We start from the raw sequence: 14,402 nt of genomic DNA, 5'->3' as shown, positions 1-14,402 counted from the left end.
CAATAAAGTGTCAGATGGCGATGAGAGATTACAGGAGCTCCGGGTAATCATATTGTTTGCTGATAGATGTGTATATAATAAGGACTTCGTGAATGACTATGCAGATTTTTTACTTTGAATGTGGACAGAGTATTATGTTTTGACTATGGATGTGAAAAAATGCACATAAAATTTTATATTATGTGAATGATTATACATATTTTTATTATGATTGTGGATGAATATATGGATTTTTTACTATATATTTACCTATTTATAATAGGTAATTGATTTGTTTATGAGAATGAATTGTATATATAACAAGAAAATCGATTGAACAAACCCAATACGAATAATGTGTGCACGACTTATATGTTTTTTTTTAGGATAAGAAAAATTATGAATTCATGAAAAGATGGTTGAAAAGGAGTCACTCACAAAGAATGGGTAAAATACATTCCCACTTAGAAAGTGAAAATGTCATTTTTTTCAACAAACTCCTTTTACTAAAAATGAAGGACGTTCAAAAATGTATGAGGACATTTGTGTGCAAAGGTCAAGCCATTCGCAAATGTGGAAGTAGGCAAGAGGACATTCACAAATATGTGGGAGGAAATTTACATATTTGAGAATAAATTTACAAATACTGGAGAAAATTCACATGTTTAGATATTTGAGAAGAAAGTTTGCATACCAGAGAAAATTCGCTTTGTGTGAAGGGTGAAAAGGTCTTTTTACAAATAAAAAGTTATGGTTTTGAACATCGAGTGGATTTTTGAAAATTGTAGGGTTTTAAAAAATGTGTCATTTTTGTTATATATTAAGATCGTTTTCAGTTTGCAAAATAGTGAGATGAGTGGAAATAAGAGGGTAGATAGTCTCCCATCTCCCCATTTCAACTATATTCTCACAAGTTGTCACAGGGGCTGGTGACACGAGCAGAAATGCTCGGACACGTGATATAAACACTGATATGTATAGACAATATTTTATTATTTTTAATGTTCTAAAGTATCATGTTCAATTTAACAATAAAATATCAAAATTTTGGTTTTTATTGATTAAAAAAATAAAAAAATTTGTGCCCTTGTGTCTTATTTTCCAAAAAAAAAATCAAACTTGCAATTCAAACCTGCGTCACACCCTTGTGTTCAAGTCTTTGTGACATATCTTACAAGGATATAGTTGACAACTCCACCCCCCATCACCCATTTCCATCTTCACTCCAATAGTCCCTTTCATCTTGGTTCCAAGCCTCCAACACCAGCTCCCAAATTGAGCCTAAACCAAAAGATGGTATGAGTTTGTGCTTTTGCAATAAATATAGTTTCATCAAATGCTGTCTTGCCAAAATATGGTGTCACAAAAATGTGATGTTGAGGATGGAGTTGCCAAAAACATTCTCTTTTGAATGGTGTTGGGTTTGCCAACTTCATCCTCAATAGTGTTTTAGCAAAGTTCTTAAGGCAATTGCACATATAAATATTAAAAAAAGAATTGATTTGATCCAAGTCACAGTTCATATTATATTTGCCAATATGTTAAACATAGGGTAGAGCTCAAGGAGTCGAAGAATTACGTACTAATGAAAAAAATGTTCATTCTATGAGTTAGAACAACAATATTGCTATCCAAGGGTTGCAATATGTTCCAGGCAATCTAATATTCTTGCAGAATATATTGCTCTGCAATTACAGATAGAATTTTCATTCAAAATGACAGATCTTGCTAAGGAAAACCATACCTACCAAGTCCCAAGCAGCAGATGATGTTGGAGAACTACAATGCAAAATTCTAAACAGGTCCTTAATGGTTTTCAATTCCTTTAAGAGAAGTAGTAACTAAGCACATACAAAGATGTGGGTTACGTGTAGATCTATCTAGGTGTGAGAGTCAAGAATATCATACCTAAACACTTCTTTGAGCATTTAAGCCTTTGAATGTTCGGATCTCAAACCATGTATCTGAGATTCATAAATCTCTGGCATGACCCTTTCCTATTGGGCCAGTGAATCATGAATCTCTTCTAGAAATCAATCTAAAATCCACATTTTGGGGTGGATGTAAGATTCAGTACTTGTTTTTTCTTCAGACCTCACCGTTGGGGCTAGATGCCAGATTGAAATGTGAATATTATAAATCTGGCATATTTAAAATGGGGATAATGTTTGGTACCCTCGTGGGTAAAGAATCCCCTGATGAAAAATTATAGTACTTTTATTTTTTTTCAGTTTTTTTGCACATATGTGACATATTAAGTTTAGTACAAACTGACCTTTGGATCATGTTTTTCTGAGGTATATGTTAGATTTTATGAGATGAAAAATCAACAGCCTACAACATACAAAATTTTTTAAATGTCAAAAAAACTTTTTTACATAAAAAAACTATGATCCAAGTTTTGATTCGTACTAACTTGACCATGTTAAAAACATCCATGTGGTCTGATTTGGTCAAAACAACCTTCCCTTATGAGTTTCACCTAGGGGTTCCTTACCCACAGGGGTAGCAAATGCTATCCCTTTAAAATGCACCCTAAATTATGAGGCGCAATCAATTGTCCAATGAAAACCTCTGCATCTCGCGGAGGGCAGATCCGTCCTCACCGAGTATTTTTTTATTTTTACTCGAAGAAACTGCTCCAAGATCAGAGACCTAGCTGCGCTAGATCTGCTTGCCATACTTATGATCATCGTCCTAGTAGCATAAAATTCCGAGGGCTTATCCCTCGCCCCCAAGGAGTCTCCACGCTTAGGCGTGGGTGTCATATGTTAGGAGGCCTAGGTTAGGCCATTCTGGCAAGGCTCCATTAATTTAGATTCAAGCCCATTCTGGCCTGGTGAACTACCTGGCAGTAGGCCGTTCTCAGATATTTTCTCATTAGATTATATGAGAGTCTCATTGCATATCTATAGGAAGATTATAAAATCCATCTACAAAATCCTTGCTACACTTGCTAGATGTGTTCCTAAAATCACAAACGCATACTGCATACCAGGGTAGCCTTCTGTATGAAGGGCAACCAATGGATTGAAGACTCCAAGACCCACTGGATCCATGTCTACCTGATAAGGAGTAAGGATAAAGCCGGATCTGATTGAAGACTGCACAGATCCGTGAACGGTGGAACAAAAAAAAAGGTCCTCTGTTTGCCCGTATGGGACAGGGATCCTAGTAGTTGCATTTAGAAAGAAAAAATGCAGTCAATTCTCAACAAGATGCGTTTGTAGTCCAACGGTTAGGATAATTGCCTTCCAAGCAATAGACCCGGGTTCGACTCCCGGCAAACGCATATGATTTTTTATTTTTTCCATCCTCTTCTGTATATTATATGTATATGAAAAGTCAGTCTCTCCCTCCCTCTTTTCTTTTTCCCCTCTCGCTTTCCTATTATACAAGAGACTTATGCTGCAATTTCCAAAAATAGTTGCTCATTTAATCTCCACAGAGAATACAAAATTTTTTTTTTGAAAGGCAAGTTGAGGTTAGGCAGACCCCTACCAGTTATACAACGATACCAAAGTGACGTGCACCAGCTGCTCCTACCAGACAAGCGGAGCGTTGGTTCCACAGAGATTAAGTTAAAACTGGTAAGTAGCGGTTTCTCAACACACCAATATCAGTTGCAGCAGCGCTGCTGCATCTTCCGTATGGAGGCAAGCATGCGTACCTTCCCTTTTACTTAGTACAATGTTCATCAGGTCTACTAAGTTTGATACAAAATTTCATGACGAAACATGCATCAGGCACATAAATGCTGCAAAAAGGAGAAAATGAAACAGAGAGCATGACCTGACAACTAAAAGCTTAGTCCCCTGCAACCATAAGTGACAACTTAAATCTCACATAAGTGATACTCTCTATCTTCATATATATTATGGTCTTCGTCCAATTACTTTAATTCACTTTCTCAAAATAGTCTCTCTTCTTTCTCTCACTTTATATCTCTCCCTTTCATTGCTTTTGAGTGACCAGGCCACTTATTGGCTGATGTCTCTAAGCCTCAGAGGACCAGACCTTGGTCTAGAATTCAGTGGTCTTCTAAGCTACTACCCTCAACAAGTTAAGAGTCAACGTGTGAAAGCGCTCGAAGACCAATGGCTGAACTCATTCGATTTAATTTGGGTGAACTCGACCTCGAGCAAACCATCAGACATATATGCAACCCTTGACTAAGCATAACGAACCCCTGTAAGCTTACGTCTACACCCATTTGACCCGAACCAATTCTAAGAAACCAACAAATGTTGTTTGTTGTGAACTCAAAACCTGACCCGACTTCCCTGAGTCATATATATCTCAACGACCCAACTTGATTTAGGGCTGATATTTTAACCTTTGGTGCTTTCACGTGTTCCCAACCAACTCTCTAAAAATTAACCTTAAACCCTAAACTAATAGAGAGACCAATTTAAACTTAGTTCCCCGCCGCTTCTTTCTGAGTTCATAAATCCCAAACCCAGTAGAGTTTGGCCATGATATTTTAACAAGACCTATTTCCACATGTCTTAAGCCTCACCCTCAATTTTCAGTATTTTATTTATTGTAATTTGGGTTGCATTTTTTTTCAAAACCTGTCATAATCCAAATAAAATCTAACAATGTTTCTAACCTAGCTAACCTACCCAAACCTAGGCTTGAACCTAGACTTACCCTATGGGCTTAGGCACGTAATACATTAACTCCAAACAAAAGAAAAAGTAGCACATTAACTTTAGCAACAAACAAAACACTAAAAGAAAAACAATGAAGCCTACATTAAATATAAATCAACGAAACACAAACAACTGACGAATATAAGTCAAACAGATCTAGAAAACAAAACATATACAAAACAATGAACAATAACTATAAATAAAAGAAAATAAATACCGAACAACGAAATTGCAGGACTTTCCCAACATTTTTCCTTATTGACTCTTACTTCTATGTCAACCTTCGTAAGCCAAAAGAAGAAGAAGCATCAATTCAAATCTATTTGTTTTTTCTTATAGTGGTTTTGAAATGACAAAATTGCATGCAGCCTTTGTTGTAACAAGTGGGTGGTTGAGATTAATAGGTGTAACCTCCATTGTAATAAGTGGGTGTTCGAGATTAAGAGGTGATAAATTTGTGTTTGAAAATTACAATATGGTGATAGTTTAGGTTGATGTGTGTTTCTCTCTTGTTCTCAGCACTTGGCACCGTCAAAACATGAATGATGGTAACACGTATACTCACGCACATGACATTATCATCTATGTATTCATTACATATCCATCCACATGAATCACTCATGTACTCATCCACTCTACTCTACGTGTATTCATTAACATCTCTAGTATACCATGCACATCACATCTCAACATTACTTATCAATTTTATTTTCATTAATACATCACACTATTGACTATGCATATCGTTATCCTACCATATACGTGTACATTACTGAAACACATCTGAAACATCGTGTGTTTCATTCTCCTTCCCACTAAGTGACACCTTTAAAGCACAAATGTTATTTGTCTCTCCTCCCATGAAATGTTATCTGTATGTAAAATTATGTAGTAGAAGTACTGTAGTGCACACCACCATATATATGATGGGACAATCCAACTTGGAAAGTCATTGGTGCCTAGATAGTTGAATAGCTGTCGTAAAAGGAGTATGAAAAAAAAACTGATACGAAGATTACACAATGTTGTCAATATCGTTGCCATATTGCTAGAATCGATCTATTCCTATCATATTAGTTAAAAAAAAAAACGATACGAAACAAACTGTAATTTTCAAAGAGGGTTTAAAATATTTTTTATGTTATTTTAATAATTTTCTGGCATATGTTGTCGACTGGTTAGGGGTGTCAACGAGTCGGGTTTGGTTCGGACCCAGGTGGAACAAGACTTAAACCAGATTTTTGGGCATCGGGTTTGGACCTGGGTCTAATCGATTCCACTATAAGAAAAACCAAACACAGACCCAATAATAACTATATTAATCGGACCTTCGGGTCCGTACTTGGGTCTCAATTGGGTTTTCTTATTTACCACCAAACCTTGACCCTATAAGGTTTGGTTTGGGTCGGGTCCAGGTAAACCATGCCCTTTGACACCCCTACTGGCTGGTTAAAATTAACAGATTCATCTGGAATTGGTTCAGAGTCGGAATCAGCGGGTTCCTTGAATCGTTTTGAAAACCGATTCAAGGTCCGACAAGATTATGACAACATTGCACCTGATCCCCATTCAATGAAATGTTCCCTGTAAGTAACAATCCGTAGGTCACAAGTCAAGGCCTTTACATCTCTCTCTCTCTCTCCCATGTAGGGCGGCAAGAAGGGCATTCTTCAAGCTTTCAGAACAATGCTAGGTTGATTTATGGATTAATTAACTATAATTATCCTTTTACACTTGCCAGTCACCTTCTATAGGTTTGGACTATTTATACTCACAATTAAGATTAATAAAGTAATATCCGAAATAAAATTGCAGGTTTTTTCAATCATCTGGTAATGCTTTTGCACGAATCCAGGCATGCAACCTTGCTATATGAAAAATGAGTTTTTTAGTACAAAACCATCTACAGTGTGATTATAAACAAGAAAGACTAATCATGAGCACCAGAGGCAGAATCTAAACATCAAGAAATAGGTGTAATGCTGCTAGCAGTTTAAAAAGTTGAGAAAGCAAGAGATTTTGGGGAAGAATACAATCAATCCCTTGAAAAGAAGAAGCACCATTTCTGCCTACTTGGAATCGCCTATTGCCACTCAATCATGAATCTTCCAAAAATGCAAGGAAACAGAGAGACACACAGAAATCCCGATAAGCCATGTAAGTCCCAACCATCCACTCTGCTTGGTTCTCTGTCCCTTTGGCTTTGAAGTTGATGCGAGGAAAAGGATCTAGTTGTTACTCCAACCTTGTCACAAAACTGGATTTAAGAAAAAAGATCTCAAGCCTAGAGGCACGTTCTTAAGATCGCTAATCTTTAGAACTTCAATCGCCCTACTCCGGAAATTTCAAAGATGTGAAAAGGGGTTTGTTGCGACCAAGTTCCCAGGATACAACTAGGCTTGAACCTCAAGAGAGTCACTGCTTCGCAAGAACAGATGATCTCTACCACACTTAAACTCTGCAAGCCAAATCTAGAAGAAAAGAAGAAGAAGACTGGAGAGTCAGAAAATTCTTGTCATTTCAAAAGACGAAAATAGAAGATATTTATACACTTTTAGAAAGGCCAAAATGTTTTGCGATAAATGAGATTAATGGCCATAAACCTGACGGTTTGAACATATGACGAAAAGGTACCTAAACGGTCACCCACCTTTGACTGTCAATCAAAGGCCTTCAAAACCGTCTAACAGTCACAATGCACCATAAACTCGATATACATGCAACTTAAAGCCTTTAAAACGGTCAGATAATCTGAAATTGAAAAAATAAAACGGTTGCATCTGATATGCACCTCGCACCGCTGCGAGCGTGCGAAGTGCGCCATCAAAATGCCTCAGTTGCACGCTTGCGCGGCGCGTCCGTTCCTGCACGATGCGCAACAACATCCACGAAGAAAAGGATCTAGTTGTTACTCCAACCTTGTCACAAAACTGGATTTAAGAAAAGAGATCTCAAGCCTAGAGGCACGTTCTAAAGATCGCTATCTTTAGAACTTCAATTGCCCCACTCCAGGAATTTCGAAGATGTGAAAATGGGTTTGTTGCGATTGAGTTCCCAGGATACAACTAGGCTTGAACCTGAAGAGAGTCACCGCTTTACAAGAACATATAATCTCTACCACACTTGAACTCTGCAAACCAAATTGAGAAGAAAGGAAGAAGAAGACTGGAGAGTCAGAAAATTCTTGTCATTTCAAAAGACGAAAATAGAAGATATTTATACACTTTTAGAAAGGCCAAAATGTTTTGCGATAAATGAGATTAATGGCCATAAACCTGACGGTTTAAAAATTGAACGAAAAGGTACCTCGACGGTCAGATAATCTGAAACCGAAAAAACAAAACGGTTGCACCTGATATGCACCTCGCACCGCTGCGAGCGTGCGAAGTGCAAAGTGCGCCATCAAAACGCCTCACTTGCGCGCTTGCGCGAACAGCGTGTCAGTTTCTGCACGATGCGCATCAACGTCTGCGAGGAAAAAGATCTAGTTGTTACTCCAATCTTGTGACAAAACAGGATTTAAAAAAAGTGATCTCAAGCCTAGAGGCACATTCTTAAGATCGCTATCTTTAGAACTTCAATCGCCCCACTCCGGGAATTTCGAAGATGCGAAAAGGGGTTTGTTGCGACTGAGTTCCCAGCATACAACTAGGTTTGAACCTCAAGAGAGTCACCGCTTTGCAAGAACATATAATCTCTACCACACCTGAACTCTGCAAGCCAAATCGAGAAGAAAGGAAGAAGAAGATTGGAGAGTCAGAAAATTCTTGTCATTTCAAAAGACGGAAATAGAAGATATTTATAGACTTTTAGAAAGGCCAAAACGTTTTGCGATAAATGAGATTAATGGTCATAAACCTGACGATTTGAAAATAGGATGAAAGGGTACCTGAACGATCACCCACCTTTGATTGTCAATCAAAGGCCTTCAAAACCGTCCAACAGTCACAATAGACTCTAAACTCGATATACATGCAACTTAAAGCCTTTCAAACGGCCAGATAATCTGAAACCGAAAAATCAAAATGCTTGCACCTGATATGTACCTCGCACCGCTGCGAGCGTGCAAAGTGCGCGATCAAAACACTTCACTTGCGCGCTTGCACGAACGGCGCGTCCGTTTCTGCACGATGCGCAACAACGTCCGCGAGGAAAAGGATCTACTGGTTACTCCAACCTTGTGACAAAACTAGATTTAAGAAAAGAGATCTCAAGCCTAGAGTCACGTTCTTAAAATCGCCATCTTTAGAACTTCAATCGCCCCACTCCAGGAATTCCGAAAATGCAAAAAAGTGTTTGTTGCGACTGAGTTCCTAGAATACAACTAGGCTTGAACCTCAAGAGAGTCACTGCTTCGCAAGAACAGATGATCTCTACCACACTTGAACTCTGCAAGCCAAATCGAGAAGAAAGGAAGAAGAAGACTGGAGAGTCATAAAATTCTTGTCATTTCAAAAGACGAAAATAGAAGATATTTATAGACTTTTAGAAAAGCCAAAACGTTTTGCGATAAATGAGATTAATGGCCATAAACCTGACGGTTTGAAAATAGGATGAAAAGGTACCCGAATGGTCACCCACCCTTGACTGTCAATCAAAGGCCTTCAAAACCGTCCAACAGTCACAATGCACCATAAACCCGATATACATGCAACTTAAAGCCTTTCAAACGGCCAGATAATCTGAAACCGAAAAAATAAAACGGTTGCACCTGATATGCACCTCGCACCGCTGCGAGCGTGCGAAGTACAAAGTGCATCATCAAAATGCCTCATTTGCACGCTTGCGCACTTCCGCACCGCGTCTGTTCCTGCACGATGCGCAACAACGTTCGCAAGGAAAAGAATCTAGTTGTTACTCCAACCTTGTGACAAAACATGATTAAAGAAAAGAGATCTCAAGCCTAGAGGCATGTTCTTAAGATCTCTATCTTTATAACTTCAATCGCTCCACTTCGAAAATTCCAAAGATGTGAAAAGGGGTTTGTTGCGATTGAGTTCCCAGGATACGACTAGCCTTGAACCTCAAGAGAGTCATTGCTTCGCAAGAACAGATGATCTCTACCACACTTGAACTTTGCATGCCAAATTGAGAAGAAAGGAAGAAGAAGACTGGAGAGTCATAAAATTATTGTAATTTCAAGAGACGAAAATAGAAGATATTTATAGACTTTTAGAATGGCCAAAATTTGTATGCAACTTCCTCATTATTAAACTGCATTCCCTCTACGGGAGCAGAGTCAAGTGTGCTATCATGTAGACTTGAGGTGCCTGCACTTTTGTCAAGTGCACTGTCATGATCGTCTACCTCATTATCGAATTACATTTCGTCTGCTGGAATATTCAAGTCAAGAGTGAATTCAATGCCTGCACCCTTCTTATCATGTGTATCATTACTGCACATATTCACTTCTTCAGGTGCGTCGATAGTACGATTGTTCGTTGCTCCATGACTTTCCAATGATTGAGATACATCACATTCACTGTAACTAATTGATATGCTCAATACAGTCAAGAGCAAAATATCAATTTGCGTTAGCCAACGCATACGTTTACTACGATTTATTCAAGATGCAAATAAAAATGGCTACCAATTAGTTTAATAAGTCAAAAAAACGATTGAATGAATCAAAGTATCAAAGATTCAACATAATATCTTACAAATCGATATTAACAAACAAAACCATAGCTCACAAATCAACACTAGAAAATACATAATATCTCACAAATCGATATACGACAATTCAACATAACATTATTACAAATTGATATTAACAACCAAAACAATATCTCACAAATTGACACTAAAAAATACATAATATCTTACAAATCGATATACGGCAATTCAGCATAATATATTATAAATCGATATTAAGGCCAAAACAATATCTCACAAATCGATACTAGAAAACACATGATATCTTACAAATCGATATATCACAATTCAACATAATATATTATAAATCAATATTAACAAACAAAATAATATCCCTCAAATCAATATTAGAAAACATATAATATCTTACAAATCGATATATGACAATTCAACATAATATATATTACAAATCGATATTAACAAACAAAATAATATTTCACAAATCAACACTAGAAAATACATAATATATTACAAATTGATATACGAGAATTTAATATAATATATTATAAATCGATATTAACAAAACAATAACTCATAAATCGATATACATGTTACTACAACCGCGATTTGTGTTACATTGCAAATACTGAGTGAATGGACGATACCGGATGGGGTAGTGGCCCTTGCTCGCATATGTAACTAAGCATTCTTGTCAACTGATTCCACGACCTTACAAATATCTTCAAGTTTTCAATCGTCGAAATGATAAAATCTACTTGCAATAACAAAACAACGCCTTAATGACACTCACACTGACATACGTTCTTCAACAATAGCATGATGACATGAAAATATACTCACTACGCTTTAATGACACTTGTGAGAATGTTTGTGCGTCATTGTTTTTTTCCATACTGCCTAACAAAAACGAAGAATAAGACTGTAAAAAGAGATGACCGACAAATCTCCCTATTACGCCCACCAATGATCAAACCAATCATTCGATTTATAGTTATCTCCACGAGGTAGGAACAAACCCGGAAAAGTTTTCTATTTAACACAAGGTAGGAACGAGAAGGCGGCCATGTGTTGTAGCACAAGCTAAAAATAAAAGGCGTATCATGCAAATTTATTTACGGGGAGCGGGAGGATATTTTCATCCAACGTATATCTATTTTCTGAGAGGACATTTCAGTCAAAAGCATATCTACCTTTTTTATATGTTATTTTATTATAAAGTCATCATGGGCAACATTGGTATATGAATTATCGTGGGTCCCAAGATATTCCTCCGTGCACACCGGAACAAGCGAATTTGCGTTCAGGGAAGAACACACAACACCCTCCCATTTTTCTTATATGCAAAGGGAATGTCGCTGGCTTAGTCAATAACATGGCTAACAACTGAAGGAGTAAACGAAAATGGCTATGAAAAGATATTTGTGTCACACCACCCCGCTGCACCGGCTATAGTGGGAATGGACTTCAGAGGTGAGTATGGCCATGTACGTTGCTTGTGAAAGAGATCTACCAGACGACACTTTGAGAAGATGGTATGGGTGGCATAGCATGTCAACAAAGGCTCATAATGTTTCGTTTTTAAACATACGGAGGAACATAATGCACCAATGTCTAACGAGAAGAAACTCTCGTGATTGACCCTTAATAGCTCCACACAGGGTAGCTGTAATAACACACTCCCCCAACATTGAAATGGTACATCTTATCCTCAACCCTATTGCATACCCGAAAGGTGACTATAGATATAGCCACTATAAACATAGTTAGGAAGTAGAACGATTCACTTTAAAATAGTTAAAGTTGATGGCGGACGCCAGAAAAGGGAAAACTATTGCACCAATCAGCACCGTCCTCCTTCATAACGGAAGCTGGCCCCAGCTTGTTGACTCCGTCATACATTGTTAATGCAGACCGGTTGCTTGAAGCAGGCGAACTTGGATGGTAGGACCACCCAGAACGTTCTGGCCAGTGATGGTAGGACCACCCAGAAGCCATGCCACGCGATACAAACCCACGTGGCCGGTAGCACCTTCGCCCCGAAATATATTATGGCGAGAAACCTGAAGAGGCTTCTGGAGGCTTCCTTACTTCAAGCTCGAAGAGGCTTCTGAGGGTTGTAGTCTCTCTCTGCTGTTGCAGTTGCTGCAATCTGCATCGCTCTGGAATCGGGAAAATAGGGATCGGTGTGGGGCATTCGTTTGGAAATGCCCGAAGGAGAGGATGCGAGGAAGCAGGGGCCCCTGGTTTTCATGTGGGGATTCCTTCCCGGAGCATCGCCGGAGAGAGCGCCCCTCCTGTCTCCGGCGGCAGTTCTCCCTCCCAAATGCGGCGACACCCTCAAGGACGTGTGCAGCGGCGGATGCGGTTTCGCGATGGCGATTTCCGGTAAGCCTATCACCTTCACCTTCTTTCTATCTCTCTTTTTTTTGTTTTACGCGGTATTACCTGTTTGGTCGCTCTCTTCGGTGATATTGAGATAATCGGGTTTCGTTTTTTTGTTTTGCATTGCCGTCTCATCATCATGATTTTCGATATGCATAAGTGAACTCTTAACTTCCTAGTTCTTATCTATTTATTGATGTGGTGAGACGAAGGTATTAACTCACCTGACCATATATGGCAAACCAAAATGAGACCTGTTTAATTGGATTATGGGCAACTGGCTTAATCAATCTCAAGCTTCGTCTCAAGATATGTTCCAAGGCTTTGTCTCGAGAATTACTGAAGACTTGGGTTCAACACATTTCCTTAAAATAGAAGTTGCCCTATCATAATCACTCCTTATGATACAAAAGGCTTCAACCACAACTTCACTCGTGAGGTTCAGTTCACCACCTGAACTAATTGATATAAAAAGCTCGACACGATTAACCTTCGAATTGTCTTTGAGAACTCAAAAAAATAGCTCGAGAAAGGAAGAAAAGCAAAAGGAAGAAAGCTTGACAATTCATTGGTGAGATGAGAGAAGACTGGGAATAAAGGCCAAAACAGCTAAGAATTAATGTTCAAACTTCAAACCAATTTTTTTAAAGGTATATCGTGTCACATGTTGTATTTGTCTGAAATTAATATTCTATTATAATTTGCTTAACATAAACTTAAAACTTTAAATAAATAGAAACAATCTCATAATGGTGATTACAAATGAAGCTAAATAATGCAGTATGCACAAAAATTTGGAGGAGAATTCTGACCTAAAACTTTAATGGCATTTGATTAATCAAATAGTCAGCCATAGGGAGAGCATTTGATCAGTGAAGTTTCGGAATATTGATACCAAGTAGCAAAGTGTGTGTAACTTCTTACAAGGCACCTGTATTGGAAACTCAATGTTCAATTCCATATTGGTTATGATAGTCGCTTAAAAGATTAGAGATATATTCTCTACCATTATCAAGGCAAAATACAACCTCTACTTCAACATGATATTGGTTGTCAATGAATTTATGCATGTTAGGGAAGACAAATGAGACCTTATTATCTTATTTCATATATATGCTATAATCATTCTTTTCTAAGGAAAATGCACATAATCAGTCTTGAATAGTTATCTTAGGGGAGACAAAATATCTAATGAACATCTCAGGACAAAAGTTGGGATTGACCCTTGTACATTAGTATAAATTATCTTGAATGGCATACACCTTCTCTTGCTACTGTTTGGAAATGAGGTTAGATGATTTTTCACCCCATGGTATACCTCACATCACAATACTAGTTTAGAGTTAAGTTTATTGAATTTGGTAAAGTAGACTTCCTTGTGGACAGGGGAAGGTGCCCTAAATGAAGATGCCACAACTGAACATTATTTTCAATAGACCTCATCATCATAGAGTGTCGAGGTTGTATAACCCTTAGTCCTTGCTATGATGGCCAAAGATCTTCCTTGTCTTCAGGCCTTTAAAACAATGAAAGAAAGAAATTTATATTATAATTAAATATTTGGTTTACAAACTGATAAACAAAAGATTTATAAACAAACTAGGGGCATATAAAACTGATTTCAAAATAAATCAAAATTACTTTTTTTTTCTTTTCAAAGAACTAAGGCAGGCAAACCATGTGGCAGATTTGAGTTTCTTCTAGACTAGAAAAGTTCATTAGCAGGTGAAAGGACCTTTCATCTGTCATGCAAGTTTAAATACTATGACA

At 37.8% G+C, this 14,402-nt stretch overlaps 1 protein-coding gene and 1 non-coding gene across 5 annotated transcripts in view; both read left to right on the top strand.

Moving 5' to 3' along the window:
- Window positions 1–3,199: 3,199 nt before the first annotated feature.
- Window positions 3,200–3,271, top strand: TRNAG-UCC (transfer RNA glycine (anticodon UCC)). Its single transcript has one exon. It is a non-coding gene; the product is annotated as a tRNA-Gly (tRNA).
- Window positions 3,272–12,343: 9,072 nt separating this feature from the next.
- The window catches only part of LOC149844963 (ultraviolet-B receptor UVR8-like), an 81,577-nt gene continuing 79,518 nt past the window's right edge, over window positions 12,344–14,402 (top strand). For 3 of the 4 annotated variants that reach the window (XR_016430155.1, XM_089995402.1, XM_089995400.1), the window contains exon 1: window positions 12,344–12,635. Coding sequence is in view for 2 of the 4 variants with exons in the window: in XM_089995402.1 (XP_089851528.1) it covers window positions 12,455–12,635 (181 nt within the window). In the remaining 2 variants the exon portion in view is untranslated. The remainder of the gene's footprint in view (window positions 12,636–14,402) is intronic. The other variant, XM_089995401.1, reaches the window with a different exon arrangement.

The sequence above is a fragment of the Nuphar pumila genome, chromosome 2 (assembly GCF_984573655.1).
Source record: "Nuphar pumila chromosome 2, dmNupPumi1.hap1.1, whole genome shotgun sequence".
Lineage (NCBI taxonomy): Eukaryota > Viridiplantae > Streptophyta > Magnoliopsida > Nymphaeales > Nymphaeaceae > Nuphar > Nuphar pumila.
This window is presented reverse-complemented; position numbering and strand designations above follow the sequence as displayed.